Consider the following 23,229-nt stretch of genomic DNA (forward strand, 5'->3'; position numbering starts at 1 on the left):
GGGAGAGGATGCTAGGGTCCAAGACAGACACAGAAACTAGAAAAAACAACGAGAGTCCTGTAGCACTTTAAAGACGAACAAATTTAATTTCTGCAGAAATTAAATTTGTTCGTCTTTAAAGTGCTACAGGACTCTGGTTGTTTTTGCTGTATACAGACTAACACAGCTACCCCTCTGGAACAGAAACTAGAAGCATCCTTCTGTGGAGTGGAACACAAGTGCTGCACAGATGTGTTAAAACTCCCCTCGCTGACATTGGATTTATCTCCTTTCTTCATTTACTTGTGGTGGGTGATTCACCTGGCGTTATTCCTGTCCCCGGCCTTGCAGCAGCCAGGGCCCCAGCTAGCAGTGACACAGCGAAGACCCAACGGTTCTGCCCTGGATCTCCTCAGTGCCTCTCGGAGCATGTGTCAGGAACTGCAGCTCAGATCTTTTCATGGGCTTCTGGGGGCTGGATTTTGGTTTTGTACAACTGCTGTGCCGACTGAATGGCATTGGTTCAGAAACTGGTACCGCTAAAGTGAGGCTACCCCCTCTCCTCCCCGCAGTGTGAACGCAGCCAGACCAGTACCAAGGGTGTGTCTAGGAAACAGTTAATTCAGGCAAATGTACCGCAGTGAGCTAGAGGTCCTCAGCCCCTTTTACAGCGGCAGACGCTCTTGCAGCAGCATTAGTGCAACACCCCTTACACACACACACACACCCAGACCCAGCTGGGTGTGCACCAGCCCCCATATCGCGGGGAGGAGCAAGAGCTGGGGGGGGAGTGTGTACAGCGGGGTCTCACTGAGGGGTCCCATCCCCTGATCCCGAGGGATGGGGGGGGCCTCGAGAGGTTCTCCCTCGCGTCCCCGCACCCATGGGGGACCCTGTGGGGGAGGGGCAACGGCAGCCTCCCTCTCTCTGCCCCGCCCCCACCGCGGAAGGCGTGGGGGGGGGGCGTCTCTTGGGGGGCGGGAGGTTGCCCAGCCGCAGCGGCCTCCAGGCTCGGAGGGCAGGTGGGGGGCTTCCGCTTCCGGGGTCGCTCGCGGGCGGTGGCGGTGGGTCAATCTCAGTCAGAGGGGGCCGGACGCGGCGGCGGCAGAGCGGCGCACGGGGACGGGTAATGGGACGGGCCGCGACCCTGAGGCGCCTCCTCCCGCGGCCGGGCGGGCCCTCCGCGCCCTGGGGCAGCTCCGCGAGGGGGCGGCCTCGCGCCCGTTAGGGGAGCGACCCCCTCCCAGGGCCACGTCCCCCCGGGAACGGCTTCCCCCCCCGTGGTGTCCCGGGAAGGGGAGGCGCCACCCCGAGTCAGGCCGCCGCTGGGTGAGGCGACAGGGCCGGGCCCTGCGGAGCGGCCTCCCGCCTGGGATGAGAGGCAGCCCCCTCTCCCGGCCGCGGAAGGGAGAGCGCCCGGCTGCCGCAGGCGCCACAGGCCGGAGGAGGGCAACTCGGTCCCCCCCTGGGCCCGAGCGGGCATCGGCGGCCCCTCCCCGCCCGGCCATGGGGCGGAAGAAGAAGACCCTGCACGACTACGCGGCCGAGTTCACCGACCTGGGGGTCAAGCGGCACCTGATCGAGCACGGCGACTCCGGGGAGAGCTCGGTGGTGGAGACCCTGTACTGCAAGTCCTGCGAGCTGCCCATGCGGGTGCGGCGGGACCGCATCCTGGAGCATCTCTCCTCCGGCAGGCACTACCGCAACCGTCGGCTGGTCAAGCAGCACGGCCTCCGCACGCCTATCCTCATGTAAGTGTGCCCGGCCCGCTCTCCTCCGCCCCCGCTACAGCATCTCACTCCCCGATCGGATCTCTTGGGGCTGCCCCAGCTCTGCGCCCTTCCCACGAGGTGCACCGCAGCCAGCCGCGATCCTTCCTGACCCCTTCCTCTCCCCTCAGCGGAGTGGAGTTGTTTGCTCTGTCTCCTGTTAAAATCACGGGACGGTTCCACCTCGTCTTGTCATGCTAGGCTTATTTCAGCTTCATGTTTTTTTCGTACCAAGGCATGGAGAGGTGATGGTTAATAAAAAGCTGACATGGTGCTTTTTGCTAGAATTTCCCCTGTGTGTCCTTCCTGCGAGCTACCGGACGCTCCTGCAGATAAACCAATGGAAAACGATCAGGTTTCCAGGAAATAAAGGTGGAGTCATATCTTTATTGGTCAATTTCAATTTGGCATAGTTTGTTTAAAACAAAAATAACAAAAAACCCACAAATAAACCCAAAAAATCCCCTGGGTTTTATAAAACCTAAGATAAATAAAAATATTTTTACCAATAAGAAGATACTTGTTGATTAAATATTCCCTTGCAGTCTTTAAAACCCAAATATTGTAGTACTTAAGGACTTGGAAGTGAAAATTATTTCATTGATTTTCATTGTCAAAGTAGAATAGTACAAAAATACATTAAAATTACACTTTTAAAAAAAAGACCATGGTTAATAATTCAGTCGGTAACGTGTATTTTAAGATGCGTATGTTGCCTATATTATTTAAAGTACAATTTGCTAATTTGCACTGACTGGGAAATATACTGCAAACTTCTGAATTTTGTGGATTAAGAAGAAAGTAAAATGAAAGTGTAAATCATTAGAATGAACTTCATTCATTCATTTATTTGGATAACTGTTGTTTAAATAGAATGATTTAGGTTACTTCAAAGAACACTAGCAAATGCACTTTGTAGTATTTTGTGAAAGTCTAGGTAATAGTTTACCATGAAGAACCTGTTATTACATTTTTTTTAAGAAGATGGGAGTTATTATTTTCTTTGAGTACAGCTAACTAAATTTAATTGGCAGATAGCCTGTCAGTCAAATGATGGACTAAAAACTTTAATAAATTTATGATCACACACCCAGAAACATCTGAAGCTCAGTCAAATTTCCTCTGTTTTTCTCTTGTTGGAACAAAATCTTTGTATTTAAATAATCCTGAATTACAGAGGCTTCCTTAAGACTTATTTGTCCCCCTTTTATCTAGATCTGCAGGTTCAGACCTTGGTACCAGCCTTTCCATGCAACTTGACACTCCTTCCCTGCTTTCTCAGCCTTCATTTATTCTGTCAACCAACCCGTGCATCACCAGCACCGGCACCAGCTATAGCATGGTACCATCTCCACCTTCCTACCACAAGTCCTTGATCCCTGTTCACCCCAGTGCCATCAGCTCCACAACCAGTATCATGTCGGCCAGAGAAGACCAAACACCCTCTACCTCCACCAGTCATCCTTCGGCATTCGCTGCCCTCCATATGAGAAATGCGCCTGTTCCCTCAAAACAGAACACCTCAAGACTTGTTATTTCTGAGGCATCCAACAGTGTGGTTTCTGGAGGGTCAGTGGGACGGTACAGCGGTACTGGGACTTCAGGAAGCAATATTGGTCTTGCCCTCTTCGGCGTGGGGCTTGGTAGCAAAGCATTGTTTCAAAGTTTAATGGAAGAAAGTGGCTGCTGTTTGCTTTACATTGTGGAGGATCAGCTGCCAGATGTGGAGCGTGCCTTCAGTACAGAATTCCTGGCCAGCACCAGGGTGCTACGGCAGCAGGATGCCGACATAGTGCTCAATGATCAACGGTACAGTCTGCCAATAACTTCCATGCCTGTTTCCTTATTAAGTAGCTTAGGGCTCTAAGAGATAAGCAGCACTATTGATCAGCTTTCTTATTCTGTCTTTGGAAAATTTTACTGGAGTTAGGACATACCTGGGGAATCCCGCTTGTCTGACCTGAATACTCTCTGTATTCCATTATAAACCTGGAACACTGTATTCCTTTCAACAGTAGATGGCAGCTATAGGTTAAGTTGAATTACTTGACTATTTACTAGAAATCCAGAGGATCTCACACATTCTAGGGATGGCCAGGAAGCTTAGTTTAACTTCTGTTTATAGGGCTTCTGGATGTAGCCTTGCAAACAAACTGCCTGTCTCTTCTATGCAGACTGTTTTGTAAGGGCTGATGTCTTTGGCCAAATTTCCTTTCTCATGCTGTCATGTAGTTGTCTATCAGTTTCCCTGCTGGCTGCCATCCTTCCACCCCAGATTGCCTGGCTTATTTCAGTGGATGTGCATGTGTAAACTTCATAAAGTACACTGGGATCCTTCAAGATGAAGAGTACAGTGTAAATGTGGAATATTATGTTGTGTTTAAATCACGTTACTAAACATTCTGGAATGCTGATCTAGATTAGTATACTAAACACAGGTTAGCTAACTAGAGTTCCTGTTGACTTTCAAATGAAGGCAATATTTAAGATTTCACACAAATCTTAAAAGGGAACAATGCCTCTGAAAGATGTTACTTTACAGTAGAAATTCAAAGGTAAAAATGAATTAAATTGTACTCACTGGAAATTTTTCTGCAGTTGTGCTGAGTAAAGATATTTTGTTTTTTAACAGAGGGTTTTGGTAACAGAGGGTTCAAATAGGTTTTGAAAAAAACTTTTCTAAAGGTTTTTCTATTCACTCGTAAGATGAAAAAAAGGAATGCAATTCATCTGTGTTCATACATTTTTTTTAAAGCTGTGAACACATGTTCTTTATAACCACACTGTTTAAAAAAAAATTCTGGTGAGGCTACAGACCATGAATTAAGTCAGCGTTCCATTTAAAAACTCTACTAAATGTAATAACTTAATCTGTTCCTGGTACCGTTGTGTCCTGGCTATTCTTAAAGAAATAATTTTCCCTGCTTATAATGTAATTGTCTCCTGGGAGTTGCTGGTTTCTTTCCCTATCCTCTTCCTGATGTGAGGAGCTTTTTTAATGTTCCAGAATCCTTTTCTCTCCTTAATTTTGACCACTGTTTGTTTCAGCAGAAGTTTTGTCTCCACCTAACTATTTTTCTTTTAATTTCTGAAGTGTCTCTGGAGCCATTGTCTGTTTGCCACCTGAAGCAGCCTCTGAAATTGTGATAGATGCTTTACGAGCAGGTAAGGGGAACTGAAGTAGTTCTGCAGCAAATTCTGCTTTTATATCTAATGTCACCCCACTGAATTTGGCACACTGTTTATAAAGCTATATCCTTGCTTGTTTGCTTCAGAGGAAACACCAGTTGGTTAGTGTACTCAAAAACTGATAGTCTAATAAAAAAAGAACTGGCTTTTGAAATCTCCTGGATCTCCTTATTGGAGAATTGATCTAAGACATGCTATTAGGGCCTGATCTTGTGCCCCTGAAGTCAGTGGCAAAACTGCCGTTGACCTAATGGAAGCAGGATCAGGCCCAGTTAAAGTGCTAAATTGGCTATTTTAAAAATAATTGCAACACTAAAAACATCCCATACTGCTAATCTTCCTGTTTTTCCTAAAGATCAGCCATACATTTCTTTTGAATGTTTGTTTAAATTAAAATTGTTCCAAGAGTGAAATCCTTTTGTCTTTTACATATGATAATTAAAGAACATTTGCCCCCAACAAAACTTTGTTTATGATCACTTTGTCAGGGAAGTCAGTGTCAGAGCTGGAATTGAGGAGTTTCTGAATCCCATTCTCAATCTCAACCCTACACTCAGTCCTCTAGAGGAGGGATCCACAAACTCTTACAGTATCAACCCATCTTAGTGGGGTGATTATCTTGTTCCCATTTGCTGTCTCATGGCATAGTTGTGGCAAACACAGCAGCTGTATACATGGAAAAGTAAAATTTGTAAAGTATTAATGCATTTAATCAACTGTAAATGGAGAAGAGAGCCAGCACCATGTAACAGGCTGGCTCTCCATGGACTACTGGCAATTGCTCAGTTGGCCAGTGGTGGTCCATAGACTATGATTTTTAGCACCACTGCACTAGACTAAGTTGCTTCTCTTATCTTTCTGCTAAAATGACTCAACATATTTTTATCTGTGGAAATCATTTTCCTTTGTTGGTCTGTAAACTACAGAACTTCAGACACAAATTGAGCTTCCTGGTTAGTAATGTTTTAGCTATGTTATAGCCCTCTGAACAGGACTAACCTCAATTTTATTTGTAAATTCCTTATCTTAATTCAATAAGGCCCTCCCATCAGCATCTATCTCAGGGATTACTATTCCTCTCCAGTGATTAAAAGCACTTGCAGACTGCATCTTTGTACCTTGCAGCTTCCCTTGAGGCATACACTGAGTGCTAATTACATAATTAGGGAGAACTTAGTCCACTGAAGACACTGACCCTAATGACTTGTAATGTAAATGGAACTTGTACTGTGTTATTGTTCTGACTACAGGTAACTGAAATGTCTGTTCAGAGAAATACAGCTAGGAATAAAACAAAGGCCAAGAAGATCAGAGTTTCATTATTTCTAAAAACAATAACTTCTTGAGGTTTGTAAATAGTCAGTAAACTGTAGCTGCTATAGGTATAGAAAATTATTCAACAATAACAGATCTTTTCAGTTTTCTGAAACCTCACTTCTAGAATATATTGACATGTATGGAACAGTACAGAATATATAATGTTTGATGTGGATTATGTCCTGCCTTCAATTTTGTATTCTGTGACATTTTACATAGGGAAAGGCGTGTTTTGTGAGAAGCTACCCAGTTTAGATAGGCAGACAGCAGAGGCTTGTTTTGATGAAGCTGACAGATGTGGAAGACCATTGGTCTGTGGATTCTACAAGTAAGACCAGCATTTTATTCTGTTTTCAACATATTAAGGAAGCATAAATGTAAAGTAATGGTTATATCTGATGAAACCTTTCTAAATGTTTCTAGCTAGTTAACTCTTGTTTTAGATACATTTTATTTAGAAAGTAGCTAAACAGAGTGCTGGATGGACTTGCTGCTTCAAAATTCATTGTCCACGCTTTATAGAGGTAACTATTGAATCTTTTTATAGTTGGCATAGGATTAAAATTAATGTATTCATTTGATTGGATGGGGTGCTAACAGAATTTGCATTACAAGTACCCAGGGTAAAATTTTCAAAAGCATCTAAGCATGTTCAGAAGTGACTTAGGCTCCTAAATTTCAATGCCTCATAGACTCCTAAGTCACTTAGGTGTTGAAAATTTTATGACTGGTCTTTTTTGGAGGTGGGGAAAAGGTACTGGTAACTGTAGAATTACAGAGCTCTCTCCCATCAACGTAGAGGGTCTTCAGCAAATGTGCTGCATCAGTGTACTTCTGTAGCACTTCTAGTGTAGCCTGGTCCTAAATCATAAATCACTGTAAATATGGGGAAAGTAGGTTAATTCTAATGTACTACTTCTGCTTTGTTACGGTTGTGTAAACTCAGTAACTCCACTGACATCAAGGAATGTTGCTCTGAGTTTACACCCAGAATTTGATCCAAGATGTTTAGTTAGTTTGTGAATTATTTCCCTCTCTGCCCCCTGCCTTGACCACTTACTGTATTTTTTTGTTGAAAACTCTTAATTTCTCTTTAAGCGAACATTATCTGTATGCAAATATATATATATATATATATATGAAAATATATTCAAACACAATATATGCTGTGATATTGCATTTTGGTTTGAGTGTTACAGAGAAAGCTGAGTCCAAGCCACAAGGTTGAATCTGAACCTCTCCAGAATGGAGGGGTTTTTGATTAAGACCTAATTGAATATAAAACCATAATGGTGTCTTTTTTAGCTATGCATAACTTCCTGGACATTGCTCATCACTTTATCCATGGTGGTTTAATATCTTAGTTTATATTGTGGGTAAAGAGCTTTTTAGGGAAATACTGATTCTGCTTATTGCCCATGAGAAATTATTTTGAGTTTTTGAAAGTCTCATAATTTTCTGAACAATTGATCTCATCAGAAAAATTGAATTTGACCCTTGTCTAAGTTGTCAGTTGTCTGAAGTCCAGACTCTTTTCTGCCACCCTCAAACATCTGACCACATGTCAGTGATGTAGATGACCCTGTTCTGAACACTCACTGTTCCACACTGGCTGTCTCTCTGTAGGCGTTTTGATCCAGCTCTGCAGTTCTTGTATAAAAAAGTCCATGACAGCCAAGCACTGGGGAGGATTCATCGGATTTCGACAGTTAGCAGCATATATCCAGCAGCATCTCTTAGCTTCTTAAAAAAGTCAGGTACTGAGTAGCTTTCTTATAGAAGAAAAGCTTTATTCTGCAAAGGATTGGCAATTTATCTTACCATATATTCAATGTGTGTGTGTATATTTGTATGTCCCTAAGATGCATTATTCTTTTCCTTATGGTGGGGAATATTCGCTTTGACCCTAACGTTGATTTCTGGCAAGTGAATATTTCTGTATGTTCTTTGAAATAATATTTCTGGTGCTCTTAAATTGGTCTCCATGCCACATAGCTATTTAGGTTTGCTCATAGGTTTTATAGGAATTAAATACCAAATCCTGTAGTGCCCATTTTTATCTCTTACTTCCAGGTGGGATTTTCTATAACGCTGCTGTACATGATATTGATATTATCAGTTTGTTGCTGGGAGAAAGTGCACCAGATACGATATTTTCACTGGGACATGCATTCTGTGCGGGTAAGAGTACATGGATTGATGACATTGTATTGGATATATTGTTAGTTTCCTAGTCATTGCATATTTCAGTGCTAGAAATTTGAAAATGTGTGAGGTGGCAACTAATGCAGCTGTTCTTATGGAACTGTTTGAAGATTGAAATACAGGACAATTTCTAGGATATTGGGATAGATTTGCAAACACTTAAAAAACTTCACTGAATTCTGTGGAATTTTCAGTGCAGCAAAACTTATTGTAGGAATATCAATAATGCCAACTACTGCGAACCGTTGGTGAGTTGTAAAGGATTGCTAATATTGCCAGTTCCAGAGGGTTTTAAAAAAGCTTTGTGCTTAAAAATATCACATTTTCAGTTCTTTGGTTAAACCTGAACCTGACCTAGATAAAGTTGATAATTTATTTCCTTGTTAAAACTGCAGACCACTTTATGCACCTGTAGTGTCTATTAAACTATTCATCAAAGTCTAACTATTTTTAATCTAATTTTGGTTGCTGCCAGCAATGGGCTGCCATTGCTACAAGCTGCAATATAGAACATCTTAATGTATGGTAGGGCACTGAATTGCCAGGAACAAAGCCAATAAGTGATCATATAATGGAATATGTATGCCTCATACTGAATCCTGAAGGCTGCCTGATGTTGCCTGTATTGGGACCACAAAGGCAAGTATGTTTCAGAGGCAAAAGATTCTCTCTAAGGTAGGCCATGCTGCTTGTCCTGAAGAGTTCAACCCCCAGTAACTACAGTAGAAGCATCTCCAGAGTTTAGCCGGCACTGATGAGTGGTGGAGAGGAATGTAGTCTGATTAGGGTAGGCGGCCATAAACATGTTCAATATTTACTATGCTTCCTATTTTGCTGTTTAAAGATGTTCTTTTCACCATAATGCCTCTTAAAAAATAAAGGCAGTTTTGTGTACAAGAGACTTGCTGGTTTGCTTAATTTCATAGTCTGAGTTAGTGCCTCTCTTGTCACTCAGATATGGCCTACATGAAGGATGCAGACACTGTAGCAGTCAGCATGAAATTTCCTAGTGGAGCAATTGTTACTTTGGACATCAGTCAGCACTGTACTAAAAGCTGTGATCAGAGACTAGAGGTGGGTTTTTTCAGATGAGTCTGTCATAACACTATGGGTTTACACACACTACACAGAACACTACTACTGCAGTAGAACTAACAATTAATTTACTGTCATGCTCTCCATTTAAGATAAACCTCCTGTTTTGTTAACCAAATTCTGCCATTGGATGTGCACATGGTCAGTTTTTGGAGTTACTATGAGCGTCACACCCTTATGCAAGAGTAGAATTTGGCCCTGATAGTTTCTCAGCTGTTTCAGGTCCCTTGAGGCTGAAACTTTGTATACAACCTTTTTTTTTCCTAAAATGTTTTTATTGTGGGCACAGCAAGCCAAGAGGTAAATGAAAGTCTCACAGATATAAAAGCTACTAAGGGAGGGGAAAAAGGTACAGATCTCTCATTGTTGGAGAAGATATTTTATGCAAATGCCTACATTCATGTTGGTTTATATTAGAGTGGCAAAAATGTAAAGTTCTCTACGCTGGACTAGGTGGGGGAAATGTTTGTTAAGCATTAAAATAAAAGCAGCTTGTTTCATAACAAAGGGAGAGTGGATATAATGTGCAACTGTAACCCAGGCTAGTACAGCTTTTGTAAGGCCAAAGGCATATTAATTTTGGGACCTTTAACACATGTTTTTGTGTGTTTTTGTTTTTTTTCCTCTGCCTCCTAGGTCCATGGTTCTCAGGGAACATTACGGGTAGATAATCAGAATCCCTTGGGAATTACAGAACATGGAACGTCTGTATCCATATATTCACAAACCCAGGCTGATCGGTACAAAGAAGCATACAGAGAACTCTTTAGACACTTTCTCAGAACCCTCAAAGGTTAGAAAAATTGCAAACATTGCAATGTCCACTTATTTATAAGAGTAATCTTAATTTCACTTTTGGATTTGCTTTTAACAAACAGTAGTCTTGAAAATTGCCCAAAAGCGATGTCAATTTGGGGCTCATTTATTCTTGGAATCTTGATCTTCCTGAAGAGAGAAAATTAGAAATGGTGTTTATATGAACTCTAAACACCAGCCTGTCTGAACAGTTTGAAAAGTATAACCTTGTTACCATGAAAGAACTCTGAAATCTATGTGGTTGTTTTTAAAATTAGAATTGGCATTTCTGGTGGCAGCCAAATAAAATGCTAATTGATGACACTGGCAGTATGGGAACCCAATGCATGGGTCCAGTTCTGCCCTTCGATGTCCCACAGGTGTCATATAAATATCTGAAGACAGAAGTTGGCCCTAAAGCTGTCAGACCTGGAAAAAGAGAGTAGATTTTCAGTGTTTAATACTTAATATTTAACTTATTTAAGGTTTGCTGGTGATTTAAAGCAGCCTACCAATAAGCTGGAAACTTGCTGACAGTATAGTTTTCATAGATTCCGAGGTCAAAGGGACATTTGTGATCATCTAGTTTGACTGTCTGTATAACGCAGTCCATAGAATTTCCCCAACATAAATCCTAGAGCAGAGCTTTTTTAAAAAAAATCCAGTCTTGATTTTCAAAATTGTCAGTGATGGAGAATCCACCATGACCCTTGGTAAGTTGTTCCAATGGTTAATTACCCTCACTGTTAAAATGTTACACTTTATTTCCAGTCTGAATTTGTCTAGCTTCAACTTCCAGTCATTGGATCATGTTATGCTTTCCTCTGCTAGATTGAAAAGCCCACTATTAAATATTAGTTTCCTATGGGAAGTACTCATATACTGTAATCAGGTCACCCCTTAACTGTCTTTGTTATGCTTAATAAATTGAGCTTTTTGAGTCTGTCACTACAAGGCATGTTTTCTAACCCTTTAATCATTCTCATGGCTCTTTTCTGAACCCTCTCTAATTTATCAACATTCTTCTTGAATTGTGGGCACCAGAATTGGACACAGTGTTCCAGCAATAGTCGCACTAGTGCCAAGTATAGAGGAAAAGTTACTTCTCTACTCCTACTTGAGATTGACCTGTTTTTGCATCCAGAGATCACATCAGCTCTTTTCACTGGGAGCTCTTGTTCAGCTGATTATCCACCACAACCCCCAAATCTTTTTTAGATTCACAGTTTCCCAGGATAGAGTCTCCCATTGTGCAAGTATAGCTTAAACTCTTTGTTCGTAGATGGATACAACCACATTTAGCCATATTAAAACACATATGGTTTGCTTGTACCCTGCTTACCAAGGGTCTGGATCACTCTGTATCAATGACCTGTCCTCTTCATTATTTGCCACTCCCCCATTTTTTGTGTCATCTGGAAACTTTATCAGTGATGATTTTGTGTTTTCTTTCAGGTCATTAATAAAAATGTTATATAGTTTTGGGCCAAGAACTGATCCTTGAAGGACTCCACTAAAATTATCAATGATAATTCTCTGGTTACAATTACATTTTGAAATTTATCAGTTAGGTAGCTTCTGTCCATTTAATGTGTGCCATGTTAACTTTATACCATTCTAGTTTTTTAAGCAAAATGTCGTGTGGTACCAAGTCAAACACCTTACACAAGTGTAAGTATATTACTTCAACACTATTACCTTTATCAGCCAAACTTGTAATCTCATCAAAATAAGATATCAAGTTAGTTTGATGGGCTCTATTTTCCATAAACTGATGTTGAATAGCATTAATTACATTGCCTTCCTTTAATTCTTTATTAATTAAATCCCAGATCATCTGCTCATTATCTTGCCTGGGATCCTTGTCAAGCTGACAGGCCTATAATTACCTGGGTCATCCTGTTTATCCTTTTTAAAAATTGGCACAACATTAGCTTTCTTCCAGTCTTCTGGAACTTCCCCAGTGCTCCAAGACTTACTGAGGATTGACATTAACAGTCCAGTGAGCTCCTCAGCCAGCTCTTTGAAAACTCTTGAATGCAAGTTCTCTGGACCTGCTGATTTTAAAATGTCTGACGTAAGTAGATGCTGCTTTCAGAGACACTAGTGGAATTGAAAGTGTGTTATCGTCACCATATGATGAGATTATATCATTTGTCTTTTCTCCAAATACACAATATTTATTTCTGCATTATAATTGATGATTCTGTCATTTCCATCCAGTAATGGAGTTGATGTTTCTTGAACCTGGCTGTCTAGGAACTCCTCAGCTTCTCTTCTCAGTGGTGTCTCTACTTACCCCTTTAGTCTAAGAATCTTCTTCAGCACAGTCACTGACCTGCATTTCATGCACAGGGAGTCCCTTCCATTTTTAGGCAGGAAAGAAAACAAGGCACATCCATTGCAGATCACCTTCTTGGTTTCATCTCTGGCCATCTTGAAATCACATGTAGAGCTGAACCTGGAAGGAATACCTCTTACTCTTCCCTCTCTGAACTCCCTCTGAAATTCTCCTGTTAGCTGCCTCTGTTCATGACTCTCAAGTTCATCTCATAAGTGACTTTTAAGTACAGTATAAGAGGCCACATTTTAAACAAGATGCTATTAGTAGTAGGATCCAAAACAATAGCTAAATTGAAGACATCTTTAAAATATATTTAATATCTCCCCACCCCCAGTGAGAAGTGCTTCTTTTCTTTCCAAATTGAGCAAAATGGGTGCAATTTTCTTCTACCATCAGTTCTTGTATCCCTTCTTGTAGTTGAATCATAATTGTAATTGTTCATGGACAGTCTCTGGATTCCAGGCATTTTGAATTTTACAAATCACACTATGGATTCAATTGAAAATACATAAAAATAGACAGCAAGGGAATTCTACACTGTTTTGTTATGCAGATCACTTTCTAAGAGATCCTCAGTTGTTTATTTCTTCTACCCCAAGATATCACTGTTTTATTCTGTAGATCATCAGGAAAATGTCTATGGTTAGTTACTGGTCTCTGTACCATATTGAGAACCACTGGCTTATATTACTGTATATGTTGAACACCTGCACTGTGCTCAGCTCCGTACAAATGTATACGGAGACATCCTGCCCCAAGGATCTTGCAGTTCTAATTAGATGAACTAAATAATTCAAATTTGTTTGAACAGGTGAACACAGTTTAGGACTGAGTTTCATTGAGATGCATAAGCTAGAAACTAGTTCAAACCCATGCAAACATTATGGGATGGAAAGTTTGATCTGAACTGTGGTGTTAGGTTTGCATTTGGCTAAGGAGAGATTGAAAAGAGGGGAGAGAAATGTTGATGGAAACATAAATACTATAGATAAGGAAGGCAGTCGTTTGTGTTGAGGGTTGGAGAGGGAGGGTATTTTTGCTAATTCTAATACCGAATACTGGCTACCCTTAAACTATAAAACTAATTTTGTTCTGTTTGAATAATGCTAGGAAAAATATGGGTTTAAATTACAGAGAGAGAAGGAGGGAGGGAATTTGAACTACTTCTTCAAATGTAAACTAACAGTTTGAGATGTTTGTAAAAACTTCACGGTTTAACACGCTTGGGATTCCCTCTGAGACCTTTCTGCTCAGCTTATCCAGAGCACTGTGTCCAGTTCTGGAAGAACACTTCATCTAGTTCTCTGGGATCCAAAAAACTCAGTTCAACTCCAGCTCATCACTCAAGTTACTTTATCAGGCATGTGACAGCTTTTTGCCTGCACTGGCCAGGCCCACACTTAGGGAGTTTAGGTACCATAGTTCCAATTCACGGCACACACTACACAGTTTATATACCTCTTTCCTATCTACTAAAGTCTGTACTTCGTGCAGGTAAGGACCAATCGCTTTGCAGATTGCGTAAGGCAAGCTTTAGGGTGATCCTGCCTACTTTGTTTACTGTAAACATACCCACAATAGTTAATTCAGTTAGTAAATAAGGGAGAAAGAAACTATAAACATATTCACAATAGTTAATTGTTTCAGCAATTACTTGTTCAGGCTTGTCGTCTCTTAACTTGGGCCTGCTCAGTGTGAGCTAAGATAGCCCTACAAACACTTGGTTATTACCAGATAATGAGATACGGTGATGAACTTTACTTTGATAAAGATCATTATTATTTATTACAGTAGCACCTCCAGGCTCCAACTGAGATTGGAGCCCCACTGTGCTAGACACTGTGTATACAGATAGGAAGAGAGTCCCTGCCCTGAAGAATTTATAGTCTAAGCAGACAAAGGGTGGAAAGGGAAACAGAAGTGAAGTGACTTGCTCAAGATCACACAGTAGGTCAGTGGCAGAGCTAGGAATAGAACCCAGGATTCCTCATTCACAGTTTAAAGCCTTATCCACTACACTTCATTACCTGTAGTAACAGATTCTTACTTTTACAGGGAAAGAACCCCCTGTTATCACCAAAGAGCAGTTTCTCTGGACCATTCAGGTAGCAGCAGCTGCAGAGCAGTCCTGGAGGAATGGATCAGCTGTTGACTTACGCAATGAAGCAATAGACGTATCTCTAATCAAGACTGAAGTAATGTGACACATACTGCTGTTTGAAGTGAAGGATGTTCCCTGAGCTCTGCTAAAGGGCGTGAAGAAGTCTCTTAATCTAGTGAGGTTTCCACTGGTGTCTTAATACAAATAAAACAAAAAAGCCTTTTGATTTTTTTTTTTTTTTTACATTTTCACTGGAAACGCCTATAACTGAGAAACCTTTTAGAACTATGTAAGTGTTCAGTACTGGTGTTACAGATGTTTCTTATGACATCATTCAGGACTCTGAGAAGAAATTATGGGAGGCGTTATCTAAAGTGGCATTTCCTTTTTGAAGGAGTTAGTTTCAGGTTCTGGGATACTGTTTTCCTGAGAGTGGATTTCCCTGACACTAATTGTGATATGATAAGGATGTACTGGCAACCAACTGTTCTAGTGAAGACTGTGCAATGAACATCTTTCATGGCAGCTTGAAAATGAGGTGCAACCATGGTGTTCAAAATGAAAGCATCCATTTGGTCCATGCTGTACATCTCATAAGTATATGCAGGAATGTGATTTGTGTACTAAGTGCCCTTTTTATGGGTCTCTCATCTATAGAACTGTCCATGTTTTTCTTAATTCATTGTTGTGGATTTGAAATAACATAGCTGAGAAGTTGTTGTGAACATCTATCTTTTTGAAAAAAAGCCCAGGCAGGGAGACTTCCTACCAACCTGGCTCTGGAGTGAGATGAAAGAAACTTGGAAGGCATGCTATAAATTGGACTATCTTAGAGAGCAAATCATACAGTTGGGCATTTCTATATGAACACTGCATCACTATTAAAAATAAAGGTTTGTTTTAGAATTAAATCGTGAATGTCTATACGGTAGTGCTGTACAACATCTATTACTAAGAAACGTGTCTGTCACATGGATGCAACAAAGAGAGTGCCGTTTATCAACCGTTTGATTGGTTGCTTGAATCCAACCTCAAGTTTCAATGTTTCTTCAATAGGAAAATTAAATAATACCTGTCTTCCCTGAGTGGGGAAAGGGAATATGATATACATGTTTTTTACAGTCCACCAGATATGGCTTACACATCACTGAAAAAAATAGTGCCTTCCATAATAGGTGAGTCTGCTTTAAACCAGGTTGTTTGTAACTTTTTATTCTTATGTTGAGCTTACTGAAATTTATATATTTGACTTTTTTATTCTTGTCTGTATTTCTCATACGCTGGCTTTCAATATTTAAAAAAGGTTTTCTAAATTGTATTAAAATAACATTCTTCCATTGAATGTGGTAGCACCTATAAATGTCACATTTCTTTCTTCCTAAAACATTTTCTTAACTCTGTCAATTTCCAATTCTTATATATACAGTATATATTACTAAAACTAGAAATAGCTGTGATATTTATAACTAAACAGTTTTCTTGTGGAAATTGTTTTTTAACAGTGTCATTTTTTTTCAAACCCAAAGAAAGCTGTGTATTAATGATGATGAAAGTTACTGTCAGATTTGTGGTATATTTTCTGGCCATTTATTGAATGATGGTTCATATATAACCCTCTTCCCCCAAATTCCATTAAACCAAGATAGTCACTTATTAAATTGAAAGCTAATATTTTTCCTTTGTTGGGTTTTGTTTTCTTTTTGCATTCAATGTTTGATCCAGTTATAGTTTTTTTTTTTTTAAATTTACACTTTCCTAAATGTAATTTTCTTAAGTACGGCCTCAGATTTCATCTGCTTATATGTTGCAGAAAATAGCAGCAGTGTGCTAAAGCCTTTTAGAAATGAGGTAGAATTTTTGTATGTACTTGGCCAAGATTCATCCACAACTGCTCCCCAGTCACAGATGAAGGCCATGTCTTGTTTTGAATGATGGGATCCTACAACCAGTTTGCTCAATGCACTCAAAGTCTATCTTAATTTTACTTTAGCATAGGTCAGTACTTTCGTCCTTTGCTCCTTTTATCTTCACACTACTCACTGAATTGCACCAGTGAGCTCCACCTTTCCTGCTGAAACTTCGGGCCATTTCTGAAAGTCAGAAGGTAATTCTCCAAGTGGGAGACCAGGACATTAGTACTATCAGACCATTCCCAGGCTATCTAGCCAGGAGCTGCTTTTCCATCAGAACCACTGTATTTCAGACATGTGTTTTATTGTGTTACAAAAAAAACCAAAAACAAAACAAACCACAGCTATAAAAATAACACATTTTCCAAAAGATAACATTACAAAAAATACTATTAATAGAGTTGGAATATATCCAGTAATACTGCTGGAAAAAGCATTAGTTAACATTGAAAACATGAATGATTATTTTTAAAAACTTAAAGCATTAAAGTGCTTTAATTTGCTACTACTAGAAAGCGAATGTTCACAGCTCAGCAAGACCCTGAAGTGCTAATCCCTAAAGAGTACAGTGTGCATAAGTGTACAGCTTTCAATATGGTGGACTGGCGGCTCCCATCCTCTTCGGTTAGTGGACTGGGGTAAAAGCCAGTGGAAAGTGAGCTGATAGTTTCCAAGGAACAGAGTAGTGGCTCCTATGCATGGTTTCCTGCCTTCCCAAGCTCCTGAGCTACCTGTGGAGAAGGGGGAATCTGGGTAGAAATGGGGCAGGAACAAGTATGCTTGGGCTACTGTGCTGGCACTTGCAGAGGTACAGCTCAGTTTCCCTGTGGCACTGCCTCTCCTAAGACTGAGGACAGACCATCCTGTTTGAGAGGAGATGGTAGATCTTATGAGGTGAACATTGTATTTAACTCATAGGTGAAATCCTTATCCCAGTTCTGGCCCCTTTGTGCCAGGTAAAAGGCCCAAAGCAGCATTAAGGAATGCTAATAGAGTTCCACAGCCAGCACTGTGGAAAAAAAAAAAGGGGAGGCTCTCTTTCAAGGGCCCTTTTGCGAGCCCCTGCAGAGGGGATATGCCAAAGGCAGGGCTGCAGTGCTGTGGCGATTCCAGACAGTGTGGAAGCCCCAAGCTGCCTTAACTTAGGTCTCCAGGGCTGTCTAAACTGTGTCTGAAGATGTAGCGCAGCCCAGGATCGGGAGGGTGCAAAGTTGGCTTAAAGTCACCATCAGCCTTCCTCTGCCTGAGCTGTGAATTCTGTGCTGTGCCTCTTAGAGGTATCTCCCAGAATCTCACATAGAGAATTTCCAGCTGACTTGCACAAGACATGGAGATGAATACATCTGCAGGCTTGACTGTTTCCTGCTGAGTTTTTAAGTTCAACCAGCAGAGGAACAAAGGCTTGAGGAAAATCAACAAAACACCTATCTACAGGAACTGTAGCGAAGGAAGAAACCATTTCCACTCGATGCAGAAAATATAATCATTTTACCAAATGGGGATGATTAGCAACAGTGGGAAATCCAATTTTTTTTTTTTACACCCATAAATTACTGGTTAAGGCAAAATTAATGTTGTGCTACAAATATCTGAGTTCTGGCAATACCAGGAACTCTGAGCAAGATTTGGGTGAATAATTACAATTAATTATACAGAATCCTCTGACTCCCAGAAGTGGGGGTTCAAGGATTTGCCTCTCCAGAATCATATTTGAAATCCAAATGAAAAAAATTGAATTTTTAACAATTAAGGCTTAAAACATAACAGGTTTTTGAATGTTTACATGCTAGAGCATGAAGTTAATTTAATGATGACACTGTAGTGTCTTATTTAGGGGAAATTATCAATATGTTTATAGCATACATGAAAATAAATCTCTCCATACAGCACAGTGAATATACTGTATATACAACGTGTGTCTATATACACAAATATCATTTAGATACATGCACACAGTCTGGAATCAGCAAATAAGTTGCTTTTCTGCTCTACAAAGAACCAAAAGAAACAAATACTTTTTGGCAGTCCATCAGGAAAGCAAGTCCTTTTGTTCTAGGGTATCAGTCAGTGGCAGATATCCCTAAAGAAAGTGGAGCAGTTGAGGGTTAAACCTGTTTTCACAAGACAATGGTCTTTATGATTCAGCCATTCTTTAGCAGACAGAGCAAGGATAGGATGGAATGTGGGGCAGGCTAGAGTTAATGAAAGAAAAATGTGGTTTTTTTACCTTTGCATTAGAGTTTGATGCAAAAATGGTCCAGCAAACTGTGAAGTAGCATGGTACATTGGCAAGTGAATATTCCTCTGCCACATGAGGCTAAAACATCTGTACAGCCCATTAAGAGATTTGTGTCTGGGCTGCCCTTTTCCTCCCCTTGATCCCCTGTCATTAACCCACTGGAATTTTCCTCTTGAGGATGGTCCCAGGCCCATGTCCTCTCACACAGCTCTGAGTTCCCATCTCGTGAGTATAAAAAAATACTTTCCCAGACACTCAAAGCTGGAAATGTTTTGCCATTTTTCATGCTGGGTTTCTATATTTTTCCCTATTCCTTTAAATCTCCATGTCTGGTCTCTTGCTATTGTACCACTGGAGACCTTCAGTTGAGCTCGCCCTCTGTGAACTCTTCTTTTATGGACTGTTTGCGGGATTTGCAGTCTGGGAGGTCAAAGCCAAAGTCTGCCCACTCATCAGCCCCGCTGCGGTTAGGGATAGTGATGGTGTGACGCACACGGAAATGCACCGCCTCCATGACGCGCTGCCGTTGCAGCTCACCAGAACTGCCAATGGAAATGGTGGAGGCATTACTGCTGGAGCGGATAAGCTGTTGGGCCCCATAGTCATGGCTCTGTTTGAGTTCCTGAAGGCCTCTCCAGATAATCATCCTGTACTGCTCTGGAATCTTCAATGCTCCAAGATCCTAGAACAATAACATCACTAAGGTTGGTCTTTTCAAAAATGTATTTGCTAAACAGCACAGGCAAGATAGGGGCAAACTCATGGACCATTAAATGTGTAAATGTGCGTGGGTATAACCATGTAATTAAACATGAGATGATCACGGCTTTGGGTCATACACCACATAATTGTGGTAAGGAAAAGAGAATTCCTTTGCTTTAAATGAATCTAATTAACTAAACGGATAGTTTGAGGCAGAACCCCTTCACTGTGCGGGTCACAGAGCCCCATGTGAGGTGTCAGTTCATTCTATTTACTGAAATAAGGAGAAAATCATTAGCCCAGCTTGCCTGCAATTATTTCTCCCTCCCCTCTATGTTCATAACCTGGATTAAGCCTTGAACTAAAATCCCAGGTCACAAACGCTGACAGGATGGGCAAAGGTTGCCTTGGGATGCATGAGAGGCTCTGGATGCCTGTTATTTCTGTGCTATACCAATATGAAGTCACGGGATTCTTGTGCCTTAACGTATACAGTCATGTTTACTATCATGTTACTCATCACAGACATTAAGTGGTACGGTCATAATGTTAAACAGAAGCATGAAAACGTCAGGATTGTGTCATACATGCAGGAGGCTGCATCAGAACAAATACAAATGGCTTGTATTTCAGACGTATTGAATTGCTGCTAGAGTTCCACATTAATTCCAAACACACAGACTCACTCGCGAGCATTAATTCCATAGAAAGTAAGTATGTAATTAGGGGGGTTAAAAATGTCAACTCAGACACACAACCCAGCAATGTGCTTTTTGGCAGATTAAAAAAATCACTTACAGGGTTAGTTATTAAAATGTTCCAAAACTAGTCTAAGACTATGCAACTGGCCCCAGCTACCAATGAAAAATCATTGTGTCTTTAATAATGATAGCATCTGTGTTCTTGTTTGGTTCCGAGCTGCCTGACTAGGGAAGGCATGCAGCAAATTTCTTAAGAATGAGATGGGGTCAGGACAAGAGCTTAGTGCTGATCAACATACTGAGTCTGGGATTTAATTGGGTCTGTCGCAGGTGAAAAGTGTGAACGAATGATGTGTTCTGGTTATATTAATGGAGTAAGGGAGCCCCTTGCCTCTTTGATGTCAAGATTGTCTGGATGACCTTACAATTTTCATCAGTGACAAAGGCAGGTGAATGCCATGCAAAGTTGGTTCCTCCTCGCCCAAGAGATTGCCCTTCAGCCAAGAAATAGCTAGAATAAAACTCACCCCACCCAGAGGCAAGGGGGTTAGACAAAAATTAGGATAGTTCCCATGTAATGTACCAATTTAAAAAAAAAACCAGCTGTTGACTAGCCCACAATATCAGGTCCTAGGGTTGAAACAAAATTGCTAAACGCAAAAAGCTGGATTCTGACCTTGTTTGTTCTTGTTTTTTGCTAATGTAACTCCATTTGGCCAGTGCAGTTAATTGTGATTTGCATGGGAAGCAGTAACGTGACAACTGGGCCCTGCAGATCTGAGCAGAAGCTCACTGAAATCAATTGGGAGTCTTTCCATTGACTCAATGGGCTTATGGGCAGTCTCTGAGTGCAGGAGACATATTTAGTGAAAAGCTATTTAACATTTGATTTCTGTATCTTTGGCTTTTTTTTTTAGAAGTGTGAGTGAGGAGAAAGAGTGCACCTGAATCCTCCTTTTTTCATTTTTTGTTTTTGTTTTTTTTGTTTGCATTTCTTTCTTAATTCTGGTCTCTGTTAGGCCTTGCATCCTACAGCCTGGAAAAATTAACAGTCAAGAATACTACAGTTTCTTCTATTGTTCTAAATTGTCCTATTGTCCTAGTGTTCTAAATCCACAGGACTAGAAAGAATGCATAATTGGGAAACATAAAACATGGGGAATATAAAGCTTGTATGATAGGTAGGTGCACATTTATTTCCTTTATTTATTTGTTTGTCCTTGTTTTAGGATCAACAGCTGATAGAAACAAGTGGTAAGAAGAGATCTTCCCAAAGCATTTACCTCTATGGTTAGATTCTGCAGGTGGTAAATATTCTGTAACCCTTGTGAGGTGAAATAGTCGATGCAGTTTGGACACCCCAAGCCTGTTAAAAAACTGCAGAAAGAATTTTGAAAATAAAGTGGCATTAACTTGTCAGGTATATACGCTGTGTTCTCAAATGTCACCAGTGGAGCAAAACACGTATGAATTCATGTGAGGGCATGGGGATGTTTTAGTGGACTCATTTCTTTCTTCTAAAGGCTTGGCAATTCTTCTCATGCTACTCTGATAGTGTGGGATACAAGAAATTGGAAGCATGGCAAGGACCCATTTCAGGGATGCTTAATACTCCTGGTCAGAGTTTTCTTGTGACTGGTCCATGTGAAAAGTATGAACTAATTTGGCATTAATGTTGTGCACGTACAGCTCATGGGACCACATTCATTGTAAAATAATTCCACTGGCTTCTGCAGTCTTCAATGGTCTCAGTTAAATGACTTACATGGCATTACTGCAGGGACTAATTCCGCCCCCCTCCCCCTTTGAGCTACTTGACTGAGGAAGGGTTGCAGAATTTGACCTTAAGTGATTTGGTCAGCAACAATTAATCTTTGCACTATAACTTTTGGTTCTGGATTATTTTATGTACAGAGCTTGGCTACAGCTACAAAATGCTAGCACTGATTGTGCTACTCAGTGATTCTGGTAGACCATCTGGAAAAACAGCAGATTGCCTTCTTAAAGAACTGACACATCCAATCACTGACTATAGACCTGTTAATGTATGGACATAAATCCTCCACTGCAATTTCCAGTCACCATTGGTTCGGAAGGGGGAAGAAGGAAGATCTGCAAAGCTATAGGCCAGTTTCTGACGAGCAGGGCAAGGTGCCTTTTTGTAGCATTCTGCTAAAGGGATCAAGGTTTGAATAAACTTTGTGAAAGTGAATTAGCCAGGGATCTTTGCAGGGGATTTGTGTTTCTAACCAGCAATGGGCTGGCGAGGACAATTTCTGAAGTGAAGAGGGGTGAGGAGAAAACTCTGGTTTCACAAGCAGTGATTTCTCAGTTGGAACTAGTGGCCAGTTGACCAGTTGCTAGACAGACTTTTTGAAGGTTATAGAGTGAAGGCAAAGAGCAAGAAATGACAGTGCACAGCACAACACACGTCTGGTGCCGTCCCTACCTGACGAGGCTGGGATCAGGGTTGTAGGGCGAAGGAGGCGCGCAGTGTGAGCCTGAAGCCATCGACTGGGAGGAGTGGCCTCCATTCATGTCTCCGTTTGATTGCATGGGGTGGTTGTTTAACATTCCAGGTCCTGAGCACAGGAAAGAGCAGAAGGGTTTCCATCTTACACACGGAGGCCCATTCTCCCCTCTGCAGGAATAACCCACCGCAGGGAATGGAGAACCTCAGTGTTGACTGGCAGGGTTCCCTGTGAAGTCGCTCACTGGATGAGAGAGGGGTGAAGAAGCTGGAGGTTCCACCCTCACAACCCACAGATTCAGGGGCAACCACTGGAGACAAGCAGCTACCATATGGCTCGGGGCAGCGTGGCTTGTGCGGGGCTCTCCCAGCTGTTGGCATGGTGAGCTGTTCCGAGCCACGTAGCTGCAGAA

At 41.2% G+C, this 23,229-nt stretch overlaps 2 protein-coding genes across 2 annotated transcripts in view; one reads left to right on the plus strand and one right to left on the minus strand.

Moving 5' to 3' along the window:
• The first annotated feature begins 852 nt into the window (after positions 1–852).
• Positions 853–16,525, plus strand: LOC137165716 (2,7-anhydro-N-acetylneuraminate hydratase-like). The gene is made up of 9 exons (XM_067567110.1): positions 853–1,730; positions 2,964–3,557; positions 4,843–4,913; positions 6,474–6,582; positions 7,881–8,011; positions 8,328–8,435; positions 9,415–9,533; positions 10,191–10,347; positions 14,749–16,525. Exons 1-9 carry the CDS (start codon positions 1,354–1,356, stop codon positions 14,895–14,897), a joined length of 1,815 nt encoding a protein of 604 aa, XP_067423211.1. The 5' UTR covers positions 853–1,353; the 3' UTR covers positions 14,898–16,525.
• Positions 16,526–17,073: 548 nt separating this feature from the next.
• Positions 17,074–23,229, minus strand: part of TP73 (tumor protein p73) — a 91,592-nt gene continuing 85,436 nt past the window's right edge. Inside the window, exons 12-14 of the mRNA XM_067566716.1 lie at positions 22,796–22,928; positions 21,630–21,723; positions 17,074–19,625 (exon numbers count right to left, since the gene is read on the minus strand). Coding sequence (XP_067422817.1) covers positions 19,305–19,625; positions 21,630–21,723; positions 22,796–22,928 — 548 coding nt within the window. The 3' untranslated portion in view covers positions 17,074–19,304. The remainder of the gene's footprint in view (positions 19,626–21,629; positions 21,724–22,795; positions 22,929–23,229) is intronic.

The sequence above is a fragment of the Emydura macquarii genome, unplaced genomic scaffold, assembly GCF_026122565.2.
Source record: "Emydura macquarii macquarii isolate MOO-44397 ecotype Brisbane River unplaced genomic scaffold, CSIRO-AGI_Emac_v2 contig_2768, whole genome shotgun sequence".
Taxonomy (NCBI): Eukaryota; Metazoa; Chordata; order Testudines; family Chelidae; genus Emydura; species Emydura macquarii.

Coding starts and splice junctions, on each gene's coding strand:
- LOC137165716 (XM_067567110.1), top strand. CDS start 1,354: ATGAGAGGCAGCCCCCTCTCCCGGCCGCGGAAGGGAGAGCGCCCGGCT. Junction 8,436..9,414: donor GGGACATGCATTCTGTGCGG/GTAAGAGTACAT, acceptor CTTGTCACTCAG/ATATGGCCTACATGAAGGAT. Junction 10,348..14,748: donor CTTTCTCAGAACCCTCAAAG/GTTAGAAAAATT, acceptor TTACTTTTACAG/GGAAAGAACCCCCTGTTATC.